This window comes from Cryptomeria japonica, chromosome 11 (genome assembly GCF_030272615.1).
Source record: "Cryptomeria japonica chromosome 11, Sugi_1.0, whole genome shotgun sequence".
Taxonomy (NCBI): Eukaryota; Viridiplantae; Streptophyta; class Pinopsida; order Cupressales; family Cupressaceae; genus Cryptomeria; species Cryptomeria japonica.
In genome coordinates, this window is record NC_081415.1 from 422744321 (window position 1) to 422769885 (window position 25565).

Consider the following 25565-nt stretch of genomic DNA (forward strand, 5'->3'; position numbering starts at 1 on the left):
AAGGTCAATATCATCATTTGGTTCAATTTCATTTGAACCACAATCAATTGGATTGGCACTACCACTAGCTGTGTCAAGTGCAGAAGCTGGTTCAATTTCATTATTCAAACATTTGACAAAATGCCAAATCATTAACAACACAAGAAAAGTGATTTCACAAAACATAAGCAAACAGCTGCTACATATGCATAATGTAAATCAACTGAAATCAATCTCAGTAATGCTGATATTAGTTTACTAACCCCATGTTCATATGTATAGCTCACAAATGCAACTGAAATGATATTTAATTGCTTGCTTGCTGGCATATTCTGATAAAAAATGATGTCACAAAGTTGTGAGAGTGAAACTGAGGTTTTAATTTATGAAACTATGCTTGGGTATGGCCCTGGGTTCTTCTTGGGTGCCTGGGTTCTCTGTGGAAGGACCCACAGAGAACCCAAGCACCCAAGAATAACCCAAGCCGTACCGGTACCCGAACAGTACCAGTACCAGGACCCGGGCTAAAACAGAAGAACCCGGTATCTTAAATTAAAACCAACTCAATCCAAGTTTTCTTAATCATTGTACAAATTTGTTGTGAGAAGCCAATTGAGAGATAGGAAAATTGAACAAAGATGATGTTTAGCAAGTTTGTTCGCTTGTTTGTTTGAGTTGAATGTTAGTTGGCTGCCCTGTTATGGTAATGGGGGCTTTTTCACTTTCTGTTTTGCGTTTCTGAATGTTTTGAACAATTCTAACCAAATGTGCCTTCTAAAATGCATGCAATAGAGCTTTACTACTTTCTTTTTTGTGCTTTTTCAGTTTAAAATTTGATTTAATTAGCTACTTGCAAATAAGAACTTCTAAATGACTTTTCAAATGAAATCCGTACAAAAGTTCTTTTGTGTTTTCGATAGAGCTTTTCAAATAAATTTAATGAATTTGCAAGGAAAGTAAAGAGATTAATATAAATCTAATAGGCAAGTGTAAGTTATCTAATTACTGACAAATAAAGCTTTGAATAAAAAAACTGCCTTTTCGAAATAAATGAACCTAGAAGAAATTCTTGTGTGTCCTTAGAGGGTTCAACTTGTATCCGTATTATCTTCTCCTTTCTTGGTATTGGGGTGTACTCCACATGATGGAAGGGGAAGTTTGGGATTGGTGAGGAAGATAGGTATTGGGCTTTATAGTGAGGTTTGCAATCTTCTAAGATGATCCAATGTGTAGGGAAGGGATGCAGAGGGTTTCCTGAAGAATTGCAGAGCCAACCTATCAATCTTTCTAATTTAGGGAGAAAAGCTCTTTAAAATGGTCCAAAATTTGTGTATGTGAAAAGCTCTTTAAAGAGGAAGGGAAGATCAAGCCAAAGAGAGAAAGAAAGCTTAACTTAAAGCAAGAAAAAAAGAAGGAAAGAAAACATGTCATCTCCTATTGAAAAAATTGAGTTTTTGGAAAGGAAATTGGAGAAAAACAGGCAAATTGGAAGGGCTTATGTCCATGCCAAAAGATGGCAGGGTCGTCCATGTTGTGGTATGGATTGCTCCTCTTACTAGTGTTGGTCGCTTGGGCGACCCTACAACTTAACACAATGCTCTTGTATGCCTTGCAGCTTAAGGCGTTAGGAGTTTCAGATGACAAAAGATCTAGCAGGTCAGACGCATAAACAACTCTCCCACATGCCTTGCAGCTTAAGGCACCAGGACTTTCGGATGATAAAAAGGTCTAGCAAGTCGGAAAGATGATAACATGGCTCTCTCGCATGCCTTGCAGCTTAAGGCATCAGGACTTTTGGATAATAATAAGGTCTATCAATTCGGAAAGATGAAAACATGGCTCTCTTGCATGCCTTGCAGCTTAAGGCATTACTTTTGGATGACTAAAAGGTCTAGCAGGTCAGGAGGATGAAAAATGGAGGGGGAAAACACTTGAAAATAGGTATGAAAGCACTAGAGGGCTTCCATCAAGTCTGAAAAGGCTGTGAAGAAAATGAGCACGCCATTTGGGCCATGCAATGTGCCACTGGATTGCTATTAGACGTGCATATTGACTCATGCAAATTTGGGTACCTATAGAAGCATGCATTTTTACTTGATCATACAAAAACATATTATGGATGAGACAGATGATTCCACGCAATAGATTAAAACCTAGACACAATGAGAAGTTGTAAATAAGGACAGATAGGGAAGTGTTCAAAATGATGTTTTAGCTAGTGGTCCCTGTGGACACGTACTCCTAGTTTTCTTCCACTCTCAGTGATTGGAGTTTCTTGGAGACAAGGTGGCAGGGATTGAAACACTGCTTTTAGCCATATATTCTCCTAACGTTTGTCTTTTGGCTTTTGCTAAAGCTGTACAATCTGTATTATTTTATTTAAGTTCTTTGGAAGATAAGTCCTCCCTTGCATCCATAAGATCATTACCACAAAAACATAAGTTAAATGGTGGTACATGTATACCCAAGAGAATGTATTGCACTCACATATCCAAGTTTGTGAGGAAGAAAAACTTATCTGAGACTGATAGTTGTAGTGATATGCAATAATTTGGTACGTAAGATGAGGTCAGAAACGTTTTTAGAAAATTAAGATTGTAGGAATTTTTTTTTGTGAATCAAATCACATAGGCGGCCTCCTCTACATAACAAATTATAGAAGTCCTAACTTTCTAAGGACATATGACCACTACTTACATTATGATTTTCTAATAAGATAGCTCATTATTGATTACATAAGTTGTCTAGGTACACCATGTGCCTTCTCCGTTGGGAAGGCTTATCTCTGAAGCTAAAGGTATCTGCTATAGAGACACATGCAACAAATTCAGTTTGCAGGCCAAAATTTGAATGTGTAAAAGCTGTAGTATTCCTTGAAAATGTGCCATATAATGGCTTAAATAACATGTCAAGGCATTTCTTTATTTGAATAATGATTGTCTAAATTGCAGAGAATTCCATCATGAACATTGCTATCTGGCCTCTGAAATATTGAACAACTTTAATGTGTGTAAAATTTGTTGTCTATATTGTTCAGGAAAAACCAAGGTGCTGATTGATGACAAACTTATGAGTTGCTGAAAATAATTCTAACCCTTTTGTGTGACTTACTCAATTTTCCAAATCTCTTCCAGCCAAGTGATTTGTGTTTTCATGATGGGTTTTTGGATACTTAGAAATAGGTCATGGAGTCGCCCTTATAGAATATGTTCCCTTTGTTTCTATTCATCCATTTGTAAGTGTCCTTATATATATGACTCTGACTTTTAGTGCTGGTTGTGATGCCAAACTTTCCCATAACAGTACAGCAGAAATTGTGTTGCCAGATTTTGGAGGTGAACAAGGGTTTTCGATTTCAGGGTTTGAGTTTGTTCCCTTTGTGTTCTGATACAATTTCCTGTTCTTTCTGTTTGAGGTGAAATGTTAGAAGGTTTTATGCTAGCTCAAGTTCTATTCTTGTATTTATTGTACCCTTAGGTTCTTCCTTAAATATCACATTATCTCTTACCTTTTTTGCATGTAGATTCTCATCCCATACCACTTTTGGCTGTTCCCCATCTTCATAGAGATACTCACGCAATACTATGTGTGGCGTTTCCTCATTTCCATGGGGGTTCTTTGTCACATGCAATCTATAGTGCTTCCTTTACTTTATATGGATGTAACTTCTTTAACGAGAGAGAAAATACTTGGAACCATATTTCTTGTGCAAGGTCAGATGATTCCTTCTGCAACTCTTCGACCTTTTTGTACTTGTTGTAGCATGCCAAACTTGTTTACATGACAAAATATGTTAAGAATCACATATTCACAAAATAAAGATATTAGAAAATTGAAATGTAAAGCTGTGAATAAAGTGAATTGATTTCTATACATATCATAGAAGCAGATATCGTTTTTCATTGGTGTTCTTTATCCCTTACAATCTATGGTGCTTCCTTTTCTTCCTATGGATGTAACTTCTTTAACAAGAGTGAAAATATTTGGTACTGTATTTCTTGTGCAAGGTGAGATGATTCCTTCTGCAACTCTTGGACCTTTTGGTACTCTTTTTAGTATACCAAACTTGTATACATGATAAATATGTTAAGAATCACATACTCACAAAATCAATATATTAGAAAATAGACCTGAAAAGCTGTGAATAAAGTGAATTGATTTCTATACATATCATAGAAGCATATATCTTTAATTTATTGCTATATATAATTTATCATCTAGGCTGCCAAGAAAGTCATGAAAATATCTCGTATTCCAAAAATACTGGTCAACAAGATTTTGACTGAGAAATCCTGATTTATGATTTATCATGTTTTATTTCCAAAGATTTTCCCAATTTATTCTGAGATTTTGGCAATGTTTTCATTTTCTACTTTATATGATAATTCCATGGAGTTTCTTGGCTGGGGAGAGGGGGAATATATACTTATGCTTTGCTAGAGACCAACATTTGCCGCCATAGTAACTTTTGAGGACTTGTTGGTAAAATGGAGGTGTTGATGAACTCAAGTCTCAAATTTTAATAGATTTTAGATCAGGACACCTCTTCTTTTTACACTGTATTGATGCTCCCAATCACACTTGTAACTAAGGGGCTGTGGTATCTGACCTAAAAACGTGGCAGGGTGCCTCCTTGCATGTAGATGCTTAATCCCATTCTTTTCCAATCGGGTCTTGCCCAATGACATTGAACTGATTTTGTAAGGTGTCATGAATATTTTTAGACTTAAGTTCTTCAAGCTGGTGAAGCCTTTGGTTTTCTTAAGCAACAGTTTTCCATGTAGGTATCTGTTATATGAATGTAATTATAATGTTTATTAGTCTGTAAGTTCCAAATTTTAAGCATTTTTTTCAGAACTAATGCACCTGTAAGTCAGGCATACAATTCAACAATTTCCAGGGCACAGAGGAGCAGTACGTGGGTTGGCTGTGTCTACAGATGGTGAATGGCTTGCATCTTGTGGAGATGATTGTGTGTAAGAATAAACACCTTGTATTTTTTTTGAATTATTACTATTGATATTTTTGAGCGTACTATAAATGCATAATCGCATTGAAAACATAATATTTTTTAACCTTCAGTTTTTGTTTACTTCAAGTTTACTGATATTTGGAATTTTTATTTACTCTTTTCTTGTATATGTTATTTTAAGAAAAGCTCTCTATTACTTTGTATAACCAGTATGTAAGATAGCATAAATTTTTGCCCTGATATATATTGTTTCTTATGTACAGTGTTAGACTATGGGAAATTTCAGCTGCTGGTATAGGGGAATCAATTGGTGGATCCAATAATATTCAAAAGGTCATTACTTGATGCAAATTTTTTTGTTTTGCTTGTGTGGAATTAAATTGGGATTACATGTGAAAATTGCAATAATTAAAACATATGTTAATTTTTTTAGCGAGATGGTTGACAAGTACTGTTTGTTTATTTTATGCCACAGCCAGCAGCAACATATGTGGGAAAAAATTCTTTCAGGTACTAATTCTAATAACAATTTCATGTGGAATCTTTTTGAAGCATTATTCTTTTCCATCTAAGAGAATTTGTCTGCATTGTAAAACATTTTAACTTTTCAACATTAACACCTGTTGGAAAACATTTTTTTTGTGTTGGTAACATGTTTGTTATTTTGTTTACACAAGAACTGTAGAAAAGTGTGTGTGCGTGCGTGTTAAGAAATAGTTTCTCAAGTTAGGTATATGGTCTCATTGTGTTTCTATGCTCCACCAGATTCTTGCACATATTTGGTTTGCCTGCTACTGAGTGGGCTACTAAAATATGCTGTATATTAGATTACAGTTTTTGGCATTCCAAAGTTCTATCAAGATTGCTTGCTTGCTTTGGTATTTGTCAAATATGATTATTGAAGCGATAATCATTGTGGGACTATGTTACCCCAAGTTTTGGGGATGGGGACGGGAGGGAGCCATTTTTTAGGGGACAGCAGGGGACTACTAGAAAAATAGGGAAAATTTTAAAAAGATAGAAAGTTTCTAATATTCTTTTGATAGCATTCATAAGGCAATTGTCATATACATCATAGAACCTTAACATATAATATTGGACTTTAATTGATATATTCATTTCTTAGAAAGCGACAAACAAATGAATTTTTAAAATAATTTGATTGCATTCATTGACAAAACACATGACATGTTATATAAAAATTATATCAAAATGCCGAAAGCTTGCAACTTTCAATTACAAATGACAAATATATAGAAATATCCAGGTGTCCCTAATCAGCCACTACATAGGATGAATACTATAACAACTTCACTAACTTCTTATCCTAAATGTAGGTGGGCTGTTCAACCACTTTGATTATCTTACTCCTATTTTCACTACTAAATTCTCTACGTGAGTTGTTAACGCAACTCGCACAATATTACCCTCTCACAATAATATAGTTTTAAGTTGTTTCTCAACAACTTAATATTAACTTACCTAACTTTATTTTATAACACATTAAGAAAGACAACTTAAACACCCATGTGGACACTAACAAATACCAACCCCCCCCACACACCTTAATGACAAACCTGATAGGTTTTGTCATTACATCATTTTGAACACACAGTCACTTCTTTGATGAACTTGGACATACAAATAGTTCACTTCTATAAATCCATCCTGAAATCTACAGACAACTTACCAAGCAACCTCTTCTTATGGGCCTATCCCGAAATCTTCAAGTTGCATCATGTGTCAAAGAGCTTTATAATAGATCCATATTGAAATCTATCAAGCTTGTCAGGTCTTCCTTAACCTTTGTGTCAAATCAAGACAACTCATTTTCTTTCAAACTACACATGTGCTATCTCAACATCAAGCTAGAGTACGAGTACACTTGCCACTGTTGTACCTTCCTAGTAGTTTATTCCACAACTTGATGTCGACTGAGATTTGGTACAACACCTCTTTTGTCCTACATTGTCCATCAAGACTCAACAATAGACTTTGACTGACACATTTTGAGAACAACTTTTACAAATAAGTAATAACACTCACACTCAACAATAACATATTAAAATGCAAATTTATCATCGAATGTTTGAGGAACACCATCACCACCTTCATCAGTGTCATGCTCTTCAATGCTTTCAAATACAATCAATGCTTCCGGCTTGAGTTTCCTGCTCAGCAATTCCTTAGCCCTCTGAAAACAGTTGATTTTAATATGACCATCTTTCTTACAATAGTAACATGCATGACGATCTTTGAATGAGGATTCTACCTTTACTATTGATGTGCTGACTTTGGTTGATGGCTTTCTGTTGAATTGGCGTCCCTTGAATTGAGCTGCAAAAGCACTTTCTGTCTTGTGAATGAAAACCTTCATCTTGCATCAGTCTTCTTTCCTTTTGCAGAAATAAAGTTGACACTTTTTCAAAGTCAAAGTGTTTGAGTTTCTGCAATCACGTATAGTGATTCAACAAAAGCTCCATAAGATGCTTGCAACCCTCTTATTCTGACCATATCTTCGTTGTCTATCTTTTTCTTCATAGACACTAATTGATCATGCACATCCTTAAGATTCATGATGTAGTCTGAAACTTAACCTCCTACCCGCAACTGAGAGTAGTATAACCGATTCTTCAAAAACAATGATATGCTTGCTTCCGAAGCCTTTCTACTTATCATGCATCTTGGTCCACAAATCTGAAACAAATTCTTCATTGCGAACTTTAGGAATCAAGCCATCTACAACAGACAATTTCAGCATCAACAAGGCTTCGTTATGACGTTCGGCATCGATATCTGGTCTCTTCTCTCTTTTTTAGCAGAATTTTTGCGAGTTTCCTATGCTCACAAATTGTGAGGATTTTATGAATCCAAACACTATAGTTGGTGCGAGTCAATTTTTGTGACTCCGGTAGCAAAAGAGCCTGGATGTTCCCCGCCATTGACAACTTCATTGACAACTTCAAGTCTGAGTCAGACTCATTTCATTAGTTGTGAAGAAAGAATATATCCTTCCCCTTTGTTGTGAACTTCTTACAAGAAGTGCCGGGTACCACTGATCATGCACTCCAATTACAATTACTATTTTTTTATTTTTGACAATTTTCGACACTCGTACATTTTGATACAGTTTTTATAACATGATAACTAATAACCTGACAAAATAAACCCTATTTTGAACCAAATAATAACTTGATTTGACTTAATGCTAATCAAATAAACTCAACTTTACATATAGTACCATTTCTTCAACTAATAAGACATCCATAAATATAATCTACAACCCAAAATGAACACCTCCACCTATGCCCATACCTTGATAGCATAAAGAAAGGGAATTTGTAACTAAGCCAAGTCAATGATGAACACTACAACAACACACAGATGTAAATGAAATTCTGACCTTGATTCGCTGCACTAGCAGGAAAGATTCGGAATATAAAATAAGAGGCCATCAAATGGAATGCCTATGTAGGAAGTGCTAGGTATTCATACAATGCATAAGAGTTGAATCCACATAAGGTGAGCTTTCACCATGACCAGCAACATCGTCCACAAAACTATGCTACAAGGATTTCTTCACTGCTAGCGGCCAGCATGAATCCTAAACACCAAACATTGAACTTGTGCCAATATTACAGCTCATGCTACCAAGACTATATCCGTACAAGAGTGGAGCTGTGCTTTGGAGAATACTCATTCTCAAGCTAGAAGTTGCGCCACAAAATCCTTATGCCCATCAATGGTGAAAAGTCAAATATTCTGAAAGCTGCGCTAAACCCGTTTCTCTTGCACACAGCAGGAAGGATTGATGCAAAGATATAATGCCTGCGTTTTAGAAGTGCAGGGCATTTGGATGCAAAAACATTCAATAGCTTGCAGAAAAAGATGCACACAGCAATATCTTTGTCCATGGTGTCTATAAAGGACCCCGATAAATCCATCTGCCCATTTTACACATTTGTCGCCAAAGAAAGAGCTGAATGCATATCGCCATAGCCTGTCTGGCCACATCTGCTAAAAAATTGAAGGCAAGGGAGCACCAAATGCAAAGCAAGCCAAAAGATGAGGGTCGAGTTTGTGCAATCTGCTGGCAGAATTAGTGTTTGATGGCTACGAGCAGCTTGATATTGGTTCTTTTGAATGGTTGTTTCAATACGAAGAAGTGGACCCCATCCTTCACTGGCTCTATTTTAACAGATCTCTGCATTATGATAATGAATTTGCAGCTGGTTTCATCTTTTCCACTGCAAAAAATATCCAAAACTTATCTCCACGACAATAGCGAAAGATAGTTCAGGTTTCACCAAAACAGTTTATGATAAACTCCATCGGCTTCAAGAAACAAAGTGCTGGCCTCTAGTTAGCAAAAAAAGATCTTTCAATAACATGTGATGGTAATTTTGGCTTCCTACAATCCACACTAGAAAAAAATGAATGGAACTTTTATGCCATTAAAAACCTAACCGACAAGCAAATGCAACTCTCAAGTTTGGAGAAGTCAGTGGGCTAGACAAGCCTTTTCCATGTTGGAATCAACCAAACACAATTATTTGAGATCAGAGAGAATACCACGCTACGACAAAAGAGGAGACATTCATTGTGAATACCAACTGCCAATCTAGACCTCAGACCTTATCCATGAACTATCATGAGAAGTGCTAGCACACCTCTGGAAGCGCCAGTAAATCTCTCCTCATCACAAAATATAGGCACAGAAAATGAACCTGCTCTGATACCATGTAATAAATTTGTGCAGAGTTCGTAGGAGTCAAAGAAATTTTATTCACAGAATAACAATGCTTCTCTATATTTTCTATTAATTATAAGAGGTTCACAATACAAAAAGTAACACCATCGAGAGTTTCACAGTCAGCAATACATCATACAGATAACCCTTGATGCTCACCTCAAAAAACTGAAACTACCAGGAATGAAGAGTCCTATTACAACACATATCTAGGATCACCTATACATATACATAGTGCAGTTCATTACATTGCATAAAAGGATTAATTAAACTGTATTTCTCCATCCAGGGAGCTAGAATCTCCCGCATTTTCCACCCATGCTGTCCAACCTTGTGATCCATCACACCATCTCAGAACTTTACCCCACAGTATGGGGTCAAGATATGGATGTATGACCGCTTCAGCCACTGGAATGTTCTGTTCCTGAGCTTGCTGACCTCTGTCATTCTGCTTTTTGAGTTCTCTCATGAAGTTTTCCAAGCCTATCTCAAAGGGAGACCTGTCACTGGAGGATCTAGACCAGGTGAAGCCATGAGAAATCTCCCTTGTCAACATCCTAGCAGATCCATCTTGCAGCAACCTTTTAAACTTTCTCTGTGCAATCCTCATTGCTATGGTCAACTGCACATTAATATCATGAAAGATGAGTCTCCTCCAAAGAAATGCGATTCGGACTCGGCAAGGCCGACTCGGACTCGGACTCAGCAAGGCCAACTCGGACTCGGACTCGGTTGGACTCGGGAAAGTGAAAAACTCAAGAAATTTAGAGATTTTTAAAGATTTAAAACTTGTTTCATGCACCCTTTATTGAATACACCTTAAGACACAATAACATCATCAAACTTGGCTCATTTGATTACATACACAAGTATACATCAATCACGTAAGCATAAACGCAAATTGTAGCTAAAGGAAATAACAAACATAGATATATAAATATTGTCAAATGTATACAATATTACAAAACTCATGAAATAAAAAATCCATGTCATCATATGATCATCATCAAATGTTCCATACAAATACCAAAGGTAAATACAACTACAAGCCTATGGCTCAGAGGAGTGTGCACCCTTTGGCCCCGACCCGTTGCGAAGGCGTCTAAGGTAGGTCCTGGATGATTCGGCAGCCATAGTTGCTGCTTGTGACACCATGCCATGCTCACCAACATCAGGAACATCTGTGTCACTATCTACCTCTGAATCTCTTGTCTTTGCTCGTGCTCTTCGCTCCTCCTTTGCCATGGCTACAGCTTCAGCCTCTATATCTACCTGGTCGATCCAATTAGTGTCATCATCACTAAAGACAGCCACAGGATCTGTCTCAGTGGCCCACTTTGCATTAGGATCAACCTCATCTAGAATGATAGGAGAGATGTCAGCTAATGCATTCTTTCTCATTCTCAAGCGAGGTTGTAATGAACAAAGACGAGATCATTCATCTTCTCCATGGATAATCTTTTGCGCCTCTTGGAGTGTATGTGCTCAAACATACTCCAATTGCGCTCACAACCAGATGCGCTGCATGGTTGGCTCAAGATACGAATGGCCAACTTTTGAAGATTTGGTGTCATTGGGCCAAAAAAGCTCCACCAATAATTTGAGTTTGAAATGAGAAAAATAAATAAATTCAGTCTCACTCATAAACTCTTTTAACAATATACAATAAAACTAAAATTAAGCCTTACAATTTTTTTTTACTTGGCATCATAGTTGTCCTACTTTCTTTGGCGATAGGACGAGAGAAGGTCCCCCCTTGTGCATTTGAGAACAATTGTAGCTCTTGAATAAGCTCTATCTGAGTAGAACCAGCAGGTGCCATCTTCTCCATGATTGAGTATAGCCCATTAAGGACCTCCACATCAGCCTTGAAAGCAGGGCTAAAATGGAATGCCAGATTCAGATAATAGGTTGGTGCATGGATGGGCCTATGAAGCTGATGATGCCATCTCCTATTAATGATCTCCCAAATGGGACCATACTTGCTCTCATCTCCTCCATAGACGGATTTGATGCCCTCCTTCGCCCTATCCATGCCCTCATATATGTAGCCCATTGCGGGCTTTTCTCCATCTGCAACTCACAACAAAACCACCAAGGGCTTTAACAAACTGCAAAATTGAAAATATTGTGTAATTTAGAAAAATGAGCAAATAAGAGAATATGATGAATAAGTTATAAAACAAAAGTTAAATTGTAGAATTTATAAAAAATTTACCTTCACTATCTCATCACAAGGGATCCAAAAGTCTCGCTCATAAAAAATGTAGTCTGCTATATCTTTCCCTGCAGGGGTGGCAGCATAGGATGAGGAAGACCACTCCTCACCAACAATCATATGTCTCAAGGTCGACTTACAGCGAAGCATGGACTGCAATGTGATGAAGTTTGTGGCAAATCTTGTGATTCCTGGATGAGCTAACTCCTTCTGCTCTGTGTATTGTCTCATAAGAGCCAACACCCATGAATGATTATATACGAATTTGCACACATTTCTCGCCCTTTCTACACATCTCTTGACCCATGGGAGTTTTCCAATATCCTCCAACATGAGGTCAATGCAATGGGCGACACATGGAGTCCAAACTATAGATGGGTGCCTCTCCATCAATAGTCTACCTGCAACAACATAATTTGTTGCATTGTAATTAATGAAGTTACAAAATAGTAATTAATTTGCAAGCAAAATTAGTTTGTAATCAAAAGTTTACCTGCAGCAACATAATTTGCTGCATTGTCGGTCACCACTTGTACCACGTTCTCCTCACCCACCTCATCAATCACCTCCTCTATCTTCTCACATAGGTAGGTGGCATTCTTGCAATGGGCGGAGGCATCAACGAACTTGATGAAAACGGTGCCCCCTGAAATAAAAAAATAAAGCAAGATCAATGATCATTCAATAAATCATTAAATGAAAAATAAAAAATTAATGACCAAATGAAACTAAAATTAATCAATCACCTGCGGAAGAAACAAGAAAATTAAGTAGAGTTCTATTTCTCCTATCCGTCCAACCATCAGTCATGATGGTGCAACCTTTAGTGCTCCATATCTGGTGTTGTTCACCTAATTCCTTCTTCACATCATTCACCAATTGAGTCAAAATGGGTCCCCTCAAATCAGACTCAGAAGGGGCTTTGAACCCCGCCTCGCTTATGGTAAGGGCATCAACCATTTCTTGCCAATAAGGAGACTTGTCACAAATAAATTAAATGAGACAAGTTAAGTATGTACGGGAAAAACTAAAACGAAGAATCAAAGTATAAAAATTAAAACAATCAAACTTAAAACATTCACCTGGCTGTAAAGAATGGAACATTGTCGTAGACCCAAAACCTGCCAACTACCATTTTAGCGACATCATGGACCTCCTTGTTCCAACCCATGCTCTCAAGCGGTTGTTGGGACCCAAGAGTAGTGCGAGGCGCAAAGAAGGTATCCAACCTAGATTTACGAATTCTAGGTCCAATGCTAACACTCCCACTACCACTGGCAGTGCTAGGAACATGAGTAGTGGCACCTGGAGAAGCAAAAGCACTAGCACCAGCAGTGGCATGGTGAGTGAGACGATATGGAGGCATGGAAGAAGGCCCTTCAACACAACCTAAAGCTGTCCCACTTCCAATGGCCGGGAGATCATCCTTTTGCTTCTTTTTGTTTTCAATTGCTTCAACAATTACATAGCACTCGCGTATGGCCTCAGTCGTTGCTTCAATGCATCAGTCGGCATCATGCCCACGCACACCAATAATATGGTATTTCAATCTATATAAGCCTCCATCGAATATTTTTTTGCAAAAAGAACACTTTGTCTGCCCCTTTTTTGCCCTGGAAAATCCTCATGAAATTTCCAAGTAGGGTCCTTTCTAATGGGGGGTCTAGAAGAACTAGAAGACATTGTATGATAGTTTTGTGAAACTTGAGGCAAATAAGAAAGTGAAGGTTGCTACAATAAAACATTACAAATACAAAAACAAATTAATACATTCATTCTCATTGAACATTTTTTTCATAAAAACTAAGGTAGGGTTTGTAAAAAAAGTTTACAAACCCTTCATACAACCCTACATAGTAACATACAAAAGATTTTGGAAGAAAATGTAGAACTTTCAAAATAAATGAATAGAAAATGGAATTTTTGCATACAAAAAACAAAAAAAACTCAAAAAAAACAATCTTAACTCTTACAACAAGCTTGAAATGAGCTGCAAACTCTTCCTATCCAACTCTTGATACACCAAATCCAAAGACAATGCAGCCCCAATGTGATAAATGGAAGAAATCTTGAGCTTCCTCCTTGCTACTTTTTCTTCAATGCACCCTTGTTTTTCTTCACAACTCACTTTACTCCTATTTTTGCGAGTGAATGAAATGAAGTTCACTTTTAGAGGCTAAGGATAAATAACAAAAAAAAAAGAAGTTCAAAAAACTTTTTAAAATGTTTTTTTTGTCATTTTGTTTAACCTAGCCGGCGGCCGAGTTTTAGGCACGGGACTCGCCGAGTTTGCCTCTTGGACTCGGTCGAGTCCGAGTCCGAGCTCTGTAGACTCGGGAGGCATGACTCGGACCCGGACTCACCGAGTTTGGGCGAGTCCGGGCGATTCTCGTTTCTCTGGTCTCCTTAGAGACTCAGTAAGGTTCCTCTCTCTGCCATTAAAGAGATTACCATTCCTATATTTCCAAATAAGCCATAATATTTCAACAGAAAGAACAAACCAAAAGATGTTAGTATGTTTCTTTAAGCTTTGGATATGACTAGTCACAACTTCTAGGATATCAATATTATTACCAATACAAAGGCCAAATATTTTCCATGTTTCTTTGGAAAACAAGCAGTCAAAAAATATACGCTTAACAGATTCAGGGACCCTGCAACAAGAGCAAGTACTGGCTTCACCATTGAATTTTTGAATAGGAAGCTTATGGAGGATAAATTGCCAATTTAAATATCTCTTCTTGGGTTCAACCAACCTGCACCAGAGAGTTTCAAAGGTCTTTTGCCAAAGAGCAACATCAAGGCTTAGATTCCAGCAAGGATTGACATGGGAGAGAATGGCTTCATCGTCAACAAGGAAACAGTAGATGGCCTTGGCTTTGGTTCTAGGCAAAGGGGACCCATCTGGTCCATTTAAATAGGCAATATCTAGAATTGTCAACAGAGCAAGGTTTGGGAAGACCGAGAGGCGAAGAGGCTTCTCTTAACATGGTTTAGGTTTTTCTTTGGGAGGAGGTCACACTGTATTCCATCATTATATCATTCCAACTCAAGAGATGACTGTTTCCAATAATATCAGATAGTTTCTCCGAACCTTTCCCTTCCCAAATCTTAGCAGAGCAGCCCTAAACTAAATCCAGAGGCTTACCATTATATTTCAAGTTCCACCATAGAGAGCGTTCACCACAAATTTCCCCATTCTCCCAAACAAAGCCATTATGTGAGATATAACTTCTTATCACCTCCCAAGCTTTCCAAATTGATTTGAAAACAGGGGATCCATAGGGTCTAACCTCAAAGTCTCCAGCAATGATGTCACATAAAGCCAAACCTCTCCAAGTAGGGCTTCTTTTAGGAGCAAACTTATTGATATTGTGTCTAATCAGGATTTTCCTAGGTTCCTCTCCCTGCAAAGCTCTAAAAATCCATTTAGCTGCAAGGGAGGTTTCTTGCCATCTTAGATCCTTGAGACCTAGACCGCCTTTGTGTTTACTCATAGCGCACCAGTGCCAACTCACACCATGTCTTTTCTTACCTCCTTTACCACTTGACCAAAGGAACTCCTTGATTATCTTTTGAATATGACAAAATTGATAATCATTGAAAAGCCAAGCTGAAGTATAACAAATGCTATAAGAGAGAATTTTCTGACAAACTTGCACCCTCCCGACCAGAGAAAGAAAATGCTTATTCCATTTCCTAAGCTTCTTGTCAATTTTTCTTTTAATCCATTCCCACATAGCTTTCAGGTTTGGTTCAATAGCGAAAGGAATGCCAAGGTATCTAACCAAATGATTAGGTCCATCCCACACTAGGGAATATCTACCGCACCAAACGACGGGTTGCATCTTCCAACCAAATTGAATAGATTTGGGAAGTGAGATTTTACTCCCAGAAGCTTCACAAAAAATGTCAAGTTTAGTCATTAATGCATCTATGTTGTCTTCTTCCAATCTAGCAAGGATGGCGGTATCATCAACAAACTGAATGTTAGATAAATCTTCCCCATTAGGTAAGGTGATTCTCCTCACCTTGGGGGAGCCAGTAGAGTCTCTCAATAGGTAATATAAGGCATCAGTAGCAATTACAAATATGGCTGGTGCTAAGGGCACCCTTGTCTAATAGACCTAGATAAGTCCAAGCTGTTTGACTTAATACCATTAATCTCTACACAAGCTTAGCATCTTTGATTAATATATTTACCATTCTGTAAAAGTGTCTAGGGAACCCTATGCTTTCCAACATCATATTAACAAAGCTCCATTCTATCCTATCATAAGCCTTCTCAAAGTCTAGTAGTAGTAGAGCAGTATCCTGTCCTGATTCTCTGTCCTGATTATCTGGCCTAATACATGGCTTCCCAACACGTAATAAGATTTTCAAGTATATATCTCCCTTTGACAAAACTAGTCCGTGTAGGGCTGAATCACCTTGGGCAGGATGCTTTTCAACCTTCGTGCAAGAATCTTGGCTAAAATTTTATATGACACATTAAGCAAAGTAATAGGTCTCCAGTTCTTAATTAATGTTCTATCCCCATCCTTAGGTATCAGCTTGATCAATTCTGTATTGATATTCTCCCCTAAAGAACCCATATCCACAGCCTCCTGATACACCTGCAGCAGATCCTCTCCTACCCAATCAATCCACCCCTTATATAATTCAACCGGGAGACCATCAGGTCCTAGTGCTTTCCCATTGCTGAGGGAATAAATGGCATCCTTAATTTCTTCCAGCGATAGAACTTGATTCAATTTCTTAGCATCTTCCATGTTCACCTTCCTAGGGATGATGTTCCTCAAGTGCTCTCTAGCCCTTGCCTTGTTCAAGGCATTATCTTCTGAAGAGAATAGCTTCTGGTAAAATTGAGCAAAAGACCTTAGAATACCTGCTTGATCTGAGATAATATTACCATCCTCCTATATATTGTCAATTTTAACCCTAGCTTCTTTAGATTTCAGCAGTTGAAAGAAGAATCTGGAACCTTTATCTCCATTTTCTAGCCAGGTTACCTATGCTCTCGTTTTGGTTCCCTGGATCCTCACATTTTGAATCCCCCTTAGTGAATTCTTGGCTTGGCACATAATGTCTAGAGCCTCAGAATTTGAAGGATTGGTCTGTAAAATCTCTTCTGCATGGTGAAACCTTAGATAGGCCACGGTTTCCTCTTTCCTTGAATCCTTGGCGAATTGTTTACCAATGGTCTGAAAGAGGGCCCTCCAGCTCTGCACCTTCTGGGTCCAACCCTTGATGGGGCTGTCATGTTTGACAATTAAATTATTAAACTGCATGATGATAAGAACTGCCTGCATTACATCTTCTCTCCCCAGAAGGCTACTGTTAAGGGCAAAGGCATTCCTTTTAACATCTCTTCTTGTGGCCAACTTATTATGGGAGATAACAGCCTGGAATGGGGTGATGATCCGAAAGGGTGTATGAAGTAACCTTAAACTTAAGTCCCTCACCGTCCTTGCAAATATTGAAGAAATCTTTATTAAAATAAAATCTGTCTAACCTGGAGTATATTCTTTTACTTCGCTTCTGAGTATTGCACCATGTAAACCAAATACCTTTATACTCTTTTTTACAGCCTGCCAAAGGATCAATGAGATTGAGCTTACTAATCATTCTGGTCCAAAAGAACTTTTTCTCCCCCTTTCAATCAAATCTACTTTCCCCCCGCTTTATCCGTAGGGTTTTCTATCATGTTGAAACCCCCCCCAAAAATCCAGGGGATATTTTTCAAATCAAACATCCACTTCCATAAGTCAATCCTGCATTTATACTCATTGGGAGCATAAACTGAGCACACCCCATACTCCATATCTTCATACTTCAAAATGACCCAAACCAACCTGTTACATGGCGAACAACCCCACCTCAAAACATGATTAGTCCATTTCTCATAGAGCAGGATAGCTGCTCCACCTCTACCTCTAGTATGCTTAGTGGTAAAGTACCTAGCATCTCTCCATATGCATTTCAGATTAATGTCCAACCAAAAATCTACTGCTTTTAGTTCTTGCAACAAAAGAATGTCCATGTTCTTGTAAAGCTTTAGAAACCTCTTAACAACATATTTCCTATTATTAGGGGTTTCCAAACCCCTTACATTCCATGATGTAATATTCAATTCCATAGGGTTTCTTATGGGGAGGTTTCCATAGGTGCCCGAAAACTAGCATAGCATTTGGGAAGTTCATCCTTGGATATACTCCCCCCTTTAGAGCTATTGGAGGATCCAGTTGGTCTACCCCTCTTCTTTTTGAAAACAAACTCCTGATCAGCACCTAAGGGGGGAGAGCTGGCCATCTTTTTGGCCTTATATATTTTCTAGAACCCTTTCTGCATTTAGCCATCTTATCCCCGAACTTCTTCATAGCTTCCTCCATTAGGCCATCTTTAGATTGACCCTTATACGGAACAACGGCCCAAGAAACACTTTTGTCACTTATCTTATCTTTCATCTCCATAGCCTCAGTCTCCATATTTATCAAAGGGTCACTACCAGGCATAGGGGCATCAGACTTGTATATCTCATCCTCACCACTGGTGGATTTGCTGCCAAATCTGAAAGGGTGGGTAGGAGAAAAACCAGCAGGAAGATGCTTTTCAAGCAAGCTATCAAAGAAACTCTGCATTTTGTGACCAGCGGAAGATTCCATATCCGAGCCTTTAGAGTGTTTGCCATCCTTACTAGGAGGGGGCGATATGGAGCACCGTTCAGTCCCCGCCCCACCAGACTTAGACATCATCCCATCAGAATTGGGGATAGGATGATCAAGGGAGCTGCCTCTGTCACGAGAAGTGACCTTCAATGTGGGAGGAGCAACTTCGTCAATTCTACCTTCCTCATTCTTAGACTTCCAACCAAAATCCAGGATGCCTTGCACCCTATGGCGAGTTTCATTCAATTTTTAAAATTTTTCCAAAATAATTTGCTGCGCATTGAGTTTTTTAATAGCTTGGGGGGGGGGGAAGGGGGGTAAGCAGTTTTAGAAACATCACGAGGGTCGCAGCAGGGTTAGGTTTAGGATTAGTTACAGGGTTAGCAATTTTGTTGAGTTTCTTAATGAGAGGGCAATTTTTCCTGAGATGTCCCTCTCTTCTACAGAGGAAGCACGCATTTAGGGCCCCCAAATATTTAATGGGGCAGACAACAGTTTCACTAATTAATTCAATGTTAATACTGTCAGGGAGATCCTTTTCAGGTTGTAAAGCCACAAGCAGTCACGCCTTCATATGCGGAAGAAGAGATGTAGTTTCATCCATACGCAATACCTTCCCCACAGGTTCAACCAAATCAGGAACAACATTCTATAAATATGGGGGAAATGTTCTTAATAGTTAACCCATCTAGGGTTTGAGAGAACCAAGATTTCTTCATCATTAATCTCAGGGTCCCAAGAAATGGCCCTAAAGCGCCCAGACCCTATAGTCTAGTACTGCCGTTGTATAACCTCCCTCTGGTTATTAGGGTTGTTAAAAAAGATCAGAAATAGATCCTTTTGCACCATCCTACAGAAGGAAAAAGAAAAACCTAGTTTTTTGCCCCCGACATTACGCAACCAGGTATTAAGATAATTCCTAGAAGGCAACTTGTTCAAGTTCAAAGTTGTGAGAAAAATAGCCATGTTCCTAAGTCTATTCTTTTCTAATAAAATAACATTAGCCATTTGCAAATTAGGAAAAATAACCAGTGAGGAGGCAGAGGGAATCTTACCTCCTCTTCCTCCGCTATCTCCATCGTCCAACTGTTCATCTCTCGATAGGAACTTCACACCTTCCGGTAGAACCTCCGTCTCTGCAACAGCCTGCTTGAAAGTTTTTTCGTTTTGCCTCTTGTTGAAATCTTCAAAGCATTGTGTTCAATACCAGGTGATTTGGACTCCATAAAGCGGTGAAATTAAATGCCTGCATTTATGTCCCTCACGCCAACAGGTCCAGCCATCCCCTGGCTTGCACGAGGCAAGGCAAGCCTCACACGAGCGGCTGGTCTTAGAAGTATAGAGCCCTAGCAGATTCCTCGGATGTGTTGCAGACATGCTTCTCTATATTTTCATTCAATGCATTTATAAATATATAGGATGAATACTATAACAACTTCACTAACTTCTTATTTGAAATCTAGATGGGTTGTTCAACCACCTTGATTATCTCCCTCCTATTTTCACTACCAAATCTCTACATGAGTTGTTAACACAACTTACACAATATTACCCTATCACAATAGTATACTATTAAGTTGTTTCTCAACATCTTAATATTAACGTATGCAACTTTATTATATAACACATTAAGAAAAACAACTTAAACACCCATGTGAACACTAACAAATACCAACAGTTATGACCTTCACAACATTTGAGATAATGGAGCAAATATATCTGCAAAGAATGATAATTATTTAGTAAATTTACAAATTAGAAACCTATAAACAAAATTAGAAATTTAATACTAAAATCCGCAATGTATTAGTTAATAATAAAATCAGAAATTTAATACTAAAATCAGCAATTCATTAAACTTAAAAAAACAAAAAAACTCTTACCTCATTGTGGACTACAGTCATCATTGATATGGCATCCTTTAAAATCTGAAATTGGAAGCTTGCATCCTTCCTCTTCCTCGAACATTCAATAGCTCTAAGAAAATAAGAGTCTGTTGCACATGTGACAATGACATTGATGAGTGGCCGATGTCTAATATTGGTTCACCCGTCCATAATGATAGAGCAACCATTCCTTATCCAAACTTGTCTCAACTCCTCCATCACTATACTCACCTTGGGATACTCCTTTGCAAGGAGGGAGGTGTGTAGCTTATTATCTCCAAGGGGAACATATGAACAACCAACAACAAATGCATCTTTGAACATTTTCTTAAAATATGGAGTGTACCACATGGAATGGTATGGCATTAGCATAGAAAAATTTGGCAACAGAACTATCGGCCACATCTCATGATTGCATATCAAACATGCCTGCAATGCTGGTGGACCTCTTGGACTCTCAAGCTCCATAGTAATAATAGCACTAGACAATGATGCACTAGGTTGCAAAGACTCCATTATATAAATGCTTTACCACAAACTAGAAGTGAGGAGTTGTCTCATGCTATTGCAACAAAAAGGGTATAAGGGCCCCCAGAACCTTTTTTTTTAATTAATTTTTGTGTTTTTTTAAATGAAACAAAAATATTGCTGAGCCATAGGGGATGGCTAGCCGTCCTAGGGACGGTTGTGAAATGTCAAGGCATCCTCTATCTGTCCTAGGGATGGCTAGCTGCCCCTTGGTGTTTCCCTCTTTTTCCTAGGTGGCCCCGACACGTTTACTAATTTTGGCAAATTTTGGGGACGGTGGGGGGACATTTTAGACCAGTCCCCACATCCCAGGATGTTGAAAACTAAATCAGAAATACTGAGAGAGGGGGGGGGGGGTTGTGAATTAGTATTTCAAAACCTCTAGACTCAATTAACAGAACTGTATCAAAGCACAATGAGAACACAATTTTTATCTCGTGGAAAACCCTCATGGGTAAAAAACCACAGCAAAAATAAACTCTATTAAAAAGAAATGGGCTCCAACCCAGAATTACAAAAAGAGCACCAACTCAAGACTCCTGAGGCTCCAACCTCAATCTAAGAATCAACACAACAAATTTCAGATTTTGAAGAGATTACAAAAGTTATAACACTGGTTTATACTAAAATATATAAAATGCTTATGACTTAGGCATGTTCGTCAACCCCTTTTTCTTGTAAAAAGAAAACTGCACAGACTATGAAATATACAATATTCTGCTTTTAGAACCACATCTGCACACACACACTGAACACACCACCTCACTGTAGACACAGTCCCTTTGTAAAAGTATAAGCAATTTTCAATTTGAAAACAAGTTATATATAAAATACAATATAGTGTATTTATTTCTTTTATTCACAATGTAATATGTCTGATTGTTTTTTCCTGCAGATGGAGAGAGAACATTAATTGATTCCGATGTCCTTCTCCAAGCAAATGAATCGGGTTATATAAGATAATGGGGAAGACCAAGAGTTGCCTTGGTCGGTTATGTCCTTTGGACATAACCGATCAAGATAACCCTTGATCGCATCCTATCATTACCCAACCGACATGATGCTAATTAACCCGATATAAATCGGTGCCTTTACGTGATTCATGTTAACCGATTGTTATCGGTGTAAATGCATAACCCGATAATATGTATCGGTAACTAAGGCATCCTTAACCGATTCCCAATCGGTGGCAGTTAAACAAGCCCGATATATTAATTGGTGCATTACTAATCACATCCGATAATATATCGGTGGCATCTTTATTAAGTGCAAATAGATAGTTATGAAGGAGTTCGATAGATCATGATATATCAATATATATTAATATACATATGAAGTAATTATTATTACTTCATATATATATTCATACATCTTCAAGATTGAACATATATATATATCTGCATTAATGCTATCTGATGAAAAGGGGTTTGTATCAGTTTTATCTGACCGATGCTATTTGTATCAACACTCCCTCTTAGCTAGGGAAGATAAAGTCATAATGTCTAGCATCTTATTTCTCATGATGGTCAGGATTCCTTATGGAGTCTTATAATCTCACTCTTCATAGGATCATATGAAGTATCACCTAAACACGTGATACAAGAGGTTCATCATTTTGAGATGACATGATATCACCTAACCACGTGATATCAGTATTGCCTAAACATGCAATACTTAGGATAAACATATGAAAATAGTTAAATCTTCAACTTATCCAAGTTGTGGTAAGTGCACTAACATTTCATTCAAATGTTATACCACAACACAATCGTGGCACATCCATGACATACCAAAGATCCAACATGATAACTGGTTTGAACATTATAAGATCGTCACCTTACAATGTCTACATACAAGTGTTCATTATCTGAGAGATCGTCACCTCTTGGATATGAACATAGGGGGTTAAACCCATAAAAGTCCTATCATGACAAAGAAGTTTACACATTAAACATCTTATTGATATGCAAGTATAGATTACAACAAATTACCTTTCTATCATACCTAAACCTTTTCTGAAGTGATCAACGTTCACTCTGGAAAGTGGTTTGGTCAAAATATCTGCAGTTTGATCTCCTGTACTAACATATTCCAATTTGATCACATTTTTGTCTACCATGTCTCGCACATAATGGTATGGAATCTCAATATGCTTGGATCTGTCATGAAATACTGGGTTTATAGAAAGCTTTATGCAGCTCTGGTTGTCACAATGGATGACAGTGGGTTTCATGGGTTCACCAAATAATCCCACAAGCAACTTCCTAAGCCATACTGCCTCTCGAACAACCATAGAAGCTGCAATGTACTCGACCTCGATGGAACTTTGAGCTACAGAAGACTGTTTTCTGCTGATCCAAGATATCATGGCTGAACCTAAACTGAAGCAACACCCTGAAGTGCTTTTCCTGTCAGTCACACTCCCAGCCCAATCTGAGTCTGTAAATCCGTGTAGGTCTAGATCAACTTTCTCATATTTGAGACCAAGGTTTAGAGTACCTTGTAAGTATCTCATAATGTGTTTCACTGCAATCAAGTGGATTTCCTTAGGCTCACACATAAACTGACTTAAGGCATTGACCGCATAACAGATATCTGGCCTTGTATTCACTAGCTACATCAGGGACCCAATCATCTGTCTGTATAGAGTAGGATCAGTGAATTGTGACTTTGCTGCTGCTTCCTTAAGTTTATGTAAATTTGTTTCCATGGGAGAGGTCATAGGTCTGCAGTTATGCATTCTGAATCTCTTCAAAATGTCCAAGGTGTACTTTCCTTGGTTTAGTATAATGTTTTCAGAAGTTTGCCATATTTCCAAACCTAGGAAGTAATGAAGGAGTCCCAAGTCCTTCATATCAAATTCTTTAGATAAATCTTTCTTGCATTGATCTATGAGGTGATCTTCTCCTGTGATTAGTAAGTCATCAACATATAGAATCAATATTAACATATCACCTTTATTTTGTTTGTAGTAGAGATTTGGATCTGCATCATTTTTAGAGAAGCCTAGTTTAGAGAGATAGGTGTCAATTCTTTCATACCAGGCCCTGGGAGCTTGTTTAAGCCCATAGAGAGCTTTCTTGAGTCTGCACACATGAGACTCTGCACCCTGAATTTCAAATCCTTCAGGTTGCTCTAGGTAGACTTCTTCTGAGATCTCACCATTAAGAAATGCTGTCTTAACATCCATCTGGTGCACCTTCCACCCTTTTGCTGCTGCAATGACTAGTACTGTTCTTACTGAAGTATATCTGGCTACAGGTGCAAAGGTTTTTTCATAATCTATCCCTTCCCTTTGAGAGAACCCTCTAGCTACAAATCTGGCCTTGTGCTTTTCAATACTGCCATCTGCAGCATGTTTGATTTTAAAAAGCCATTTAGATGAAACAACAGATTTCTTAGTAGGCCTAGGAATGATCTCCCAAACATCATTCTTCATAATGGACTGATACTCTTCAGACATGGCATCCTTCCATACTTGATGTTTAAGTGTATCTAATACATTGTTTGGTTCAGCTTTAGAGAGATCATTCATAAGAGCAACATAGCTAGTGAATTTATTAGGTCTTTTGCTTTCCCTGAAGGTTCCTGAAGGAGCAGCAAACTTCTGAGCTTCTGCTACAGTCTTGGTGGCCCATAGTGGTCTTTTCTTGAGGTTTTCTCTAGGTGGGTTTGGAGTTTCACCTATAGTTTCCTCAAGATTCTCCCTTTGAAGCTCAGGAGTAGGATCTTCTTCTATGTTAGGAGTGGGGATATAGATTTCAGACTCTATTGTATTTAGGGCTCTTTTGAAGGCTAAATCTTCTTCAAAGATTACATCCCTACTATGTTCAATATTTCTCTGACCATGTATATATATTCTATAGGCCTTGGATGTTTCACTATATCCTACAAGTATTCCCCTTTTTCCAGAAGGTTCTAGTTTTAGTCTTTTCTCTTTAGGTACATGTATATAGACAGGACACCCAAATATCCTAAGGTGGCTGATATCTGGCTTTAGTTTGGTAAATACATCCTCAGGAGTTTTATTTTCAAGATGTGAGTGAGAACATATGTTTTGTATATACACAACAGTGTTAGTTGCTTCTGCCCAAAGATTGATATTTAGATTCTGATCAAGAATCATGGCTTTGGTAGCTTCTACAATTGTCCTATTTTTCCTCTCAACTACCCCATTTTGTTGAGGATTATAAGGTATTGTTAGCTCCCTCTTAATCTCTGAGTTTTTACAAAAATCTTTAAATAATTCTGATGTGTATTCCCCCCCATTATCAGTCCTTAGGATTTTAATTTTATTTCTTGAGTAGTTCTCTGTTAGTGATTTAAACTCTTTAAACCTACTAAGGATTTCTTCTGATTCTTTACACTTCAGAAAATAGATCCAAGTTTTCCTAGAGTAGTCATCAACAAATATTACATAATACAAACATCCTCCTAGAGAGGGTACAAACATGGGTCCACATACATCAAAATGAACTAACTCTAAAACTTTGCTTGTCTTCCTAGTACTATTATGGAAGGCACCCTTGATATTTTTACCTAGGGCACATCCCTTGCATGCCTC

General features: G+C 38.0%; 1 protein-coding gene across 1 annotated transcript in view; it reads left to right on the forward strand.

Moving 5' to 3' along the window:
- The window catches only part of LOC131073640 (uncharacterized), a 92794-nt gene that overhangs the window by 36461 nt on the left and 30768 nt on the right, over nt 1-25565 (forward strand). Inside the window, exons 6-8 of the mRNA XM_058010139.2 lie at nt 4857-4955; nt 5215-5284; nt 5427-5461. Coding sequence (XP_057866122.2) covers nt 4857-4955; nt 5215-5284; nt 5427-5461 — 204 coding nt within the window. The remainder of the gene's footprint in view (nt 1-4856; nt 4956-5214; nt 5285-5426; nt 5462-25565) is intronic.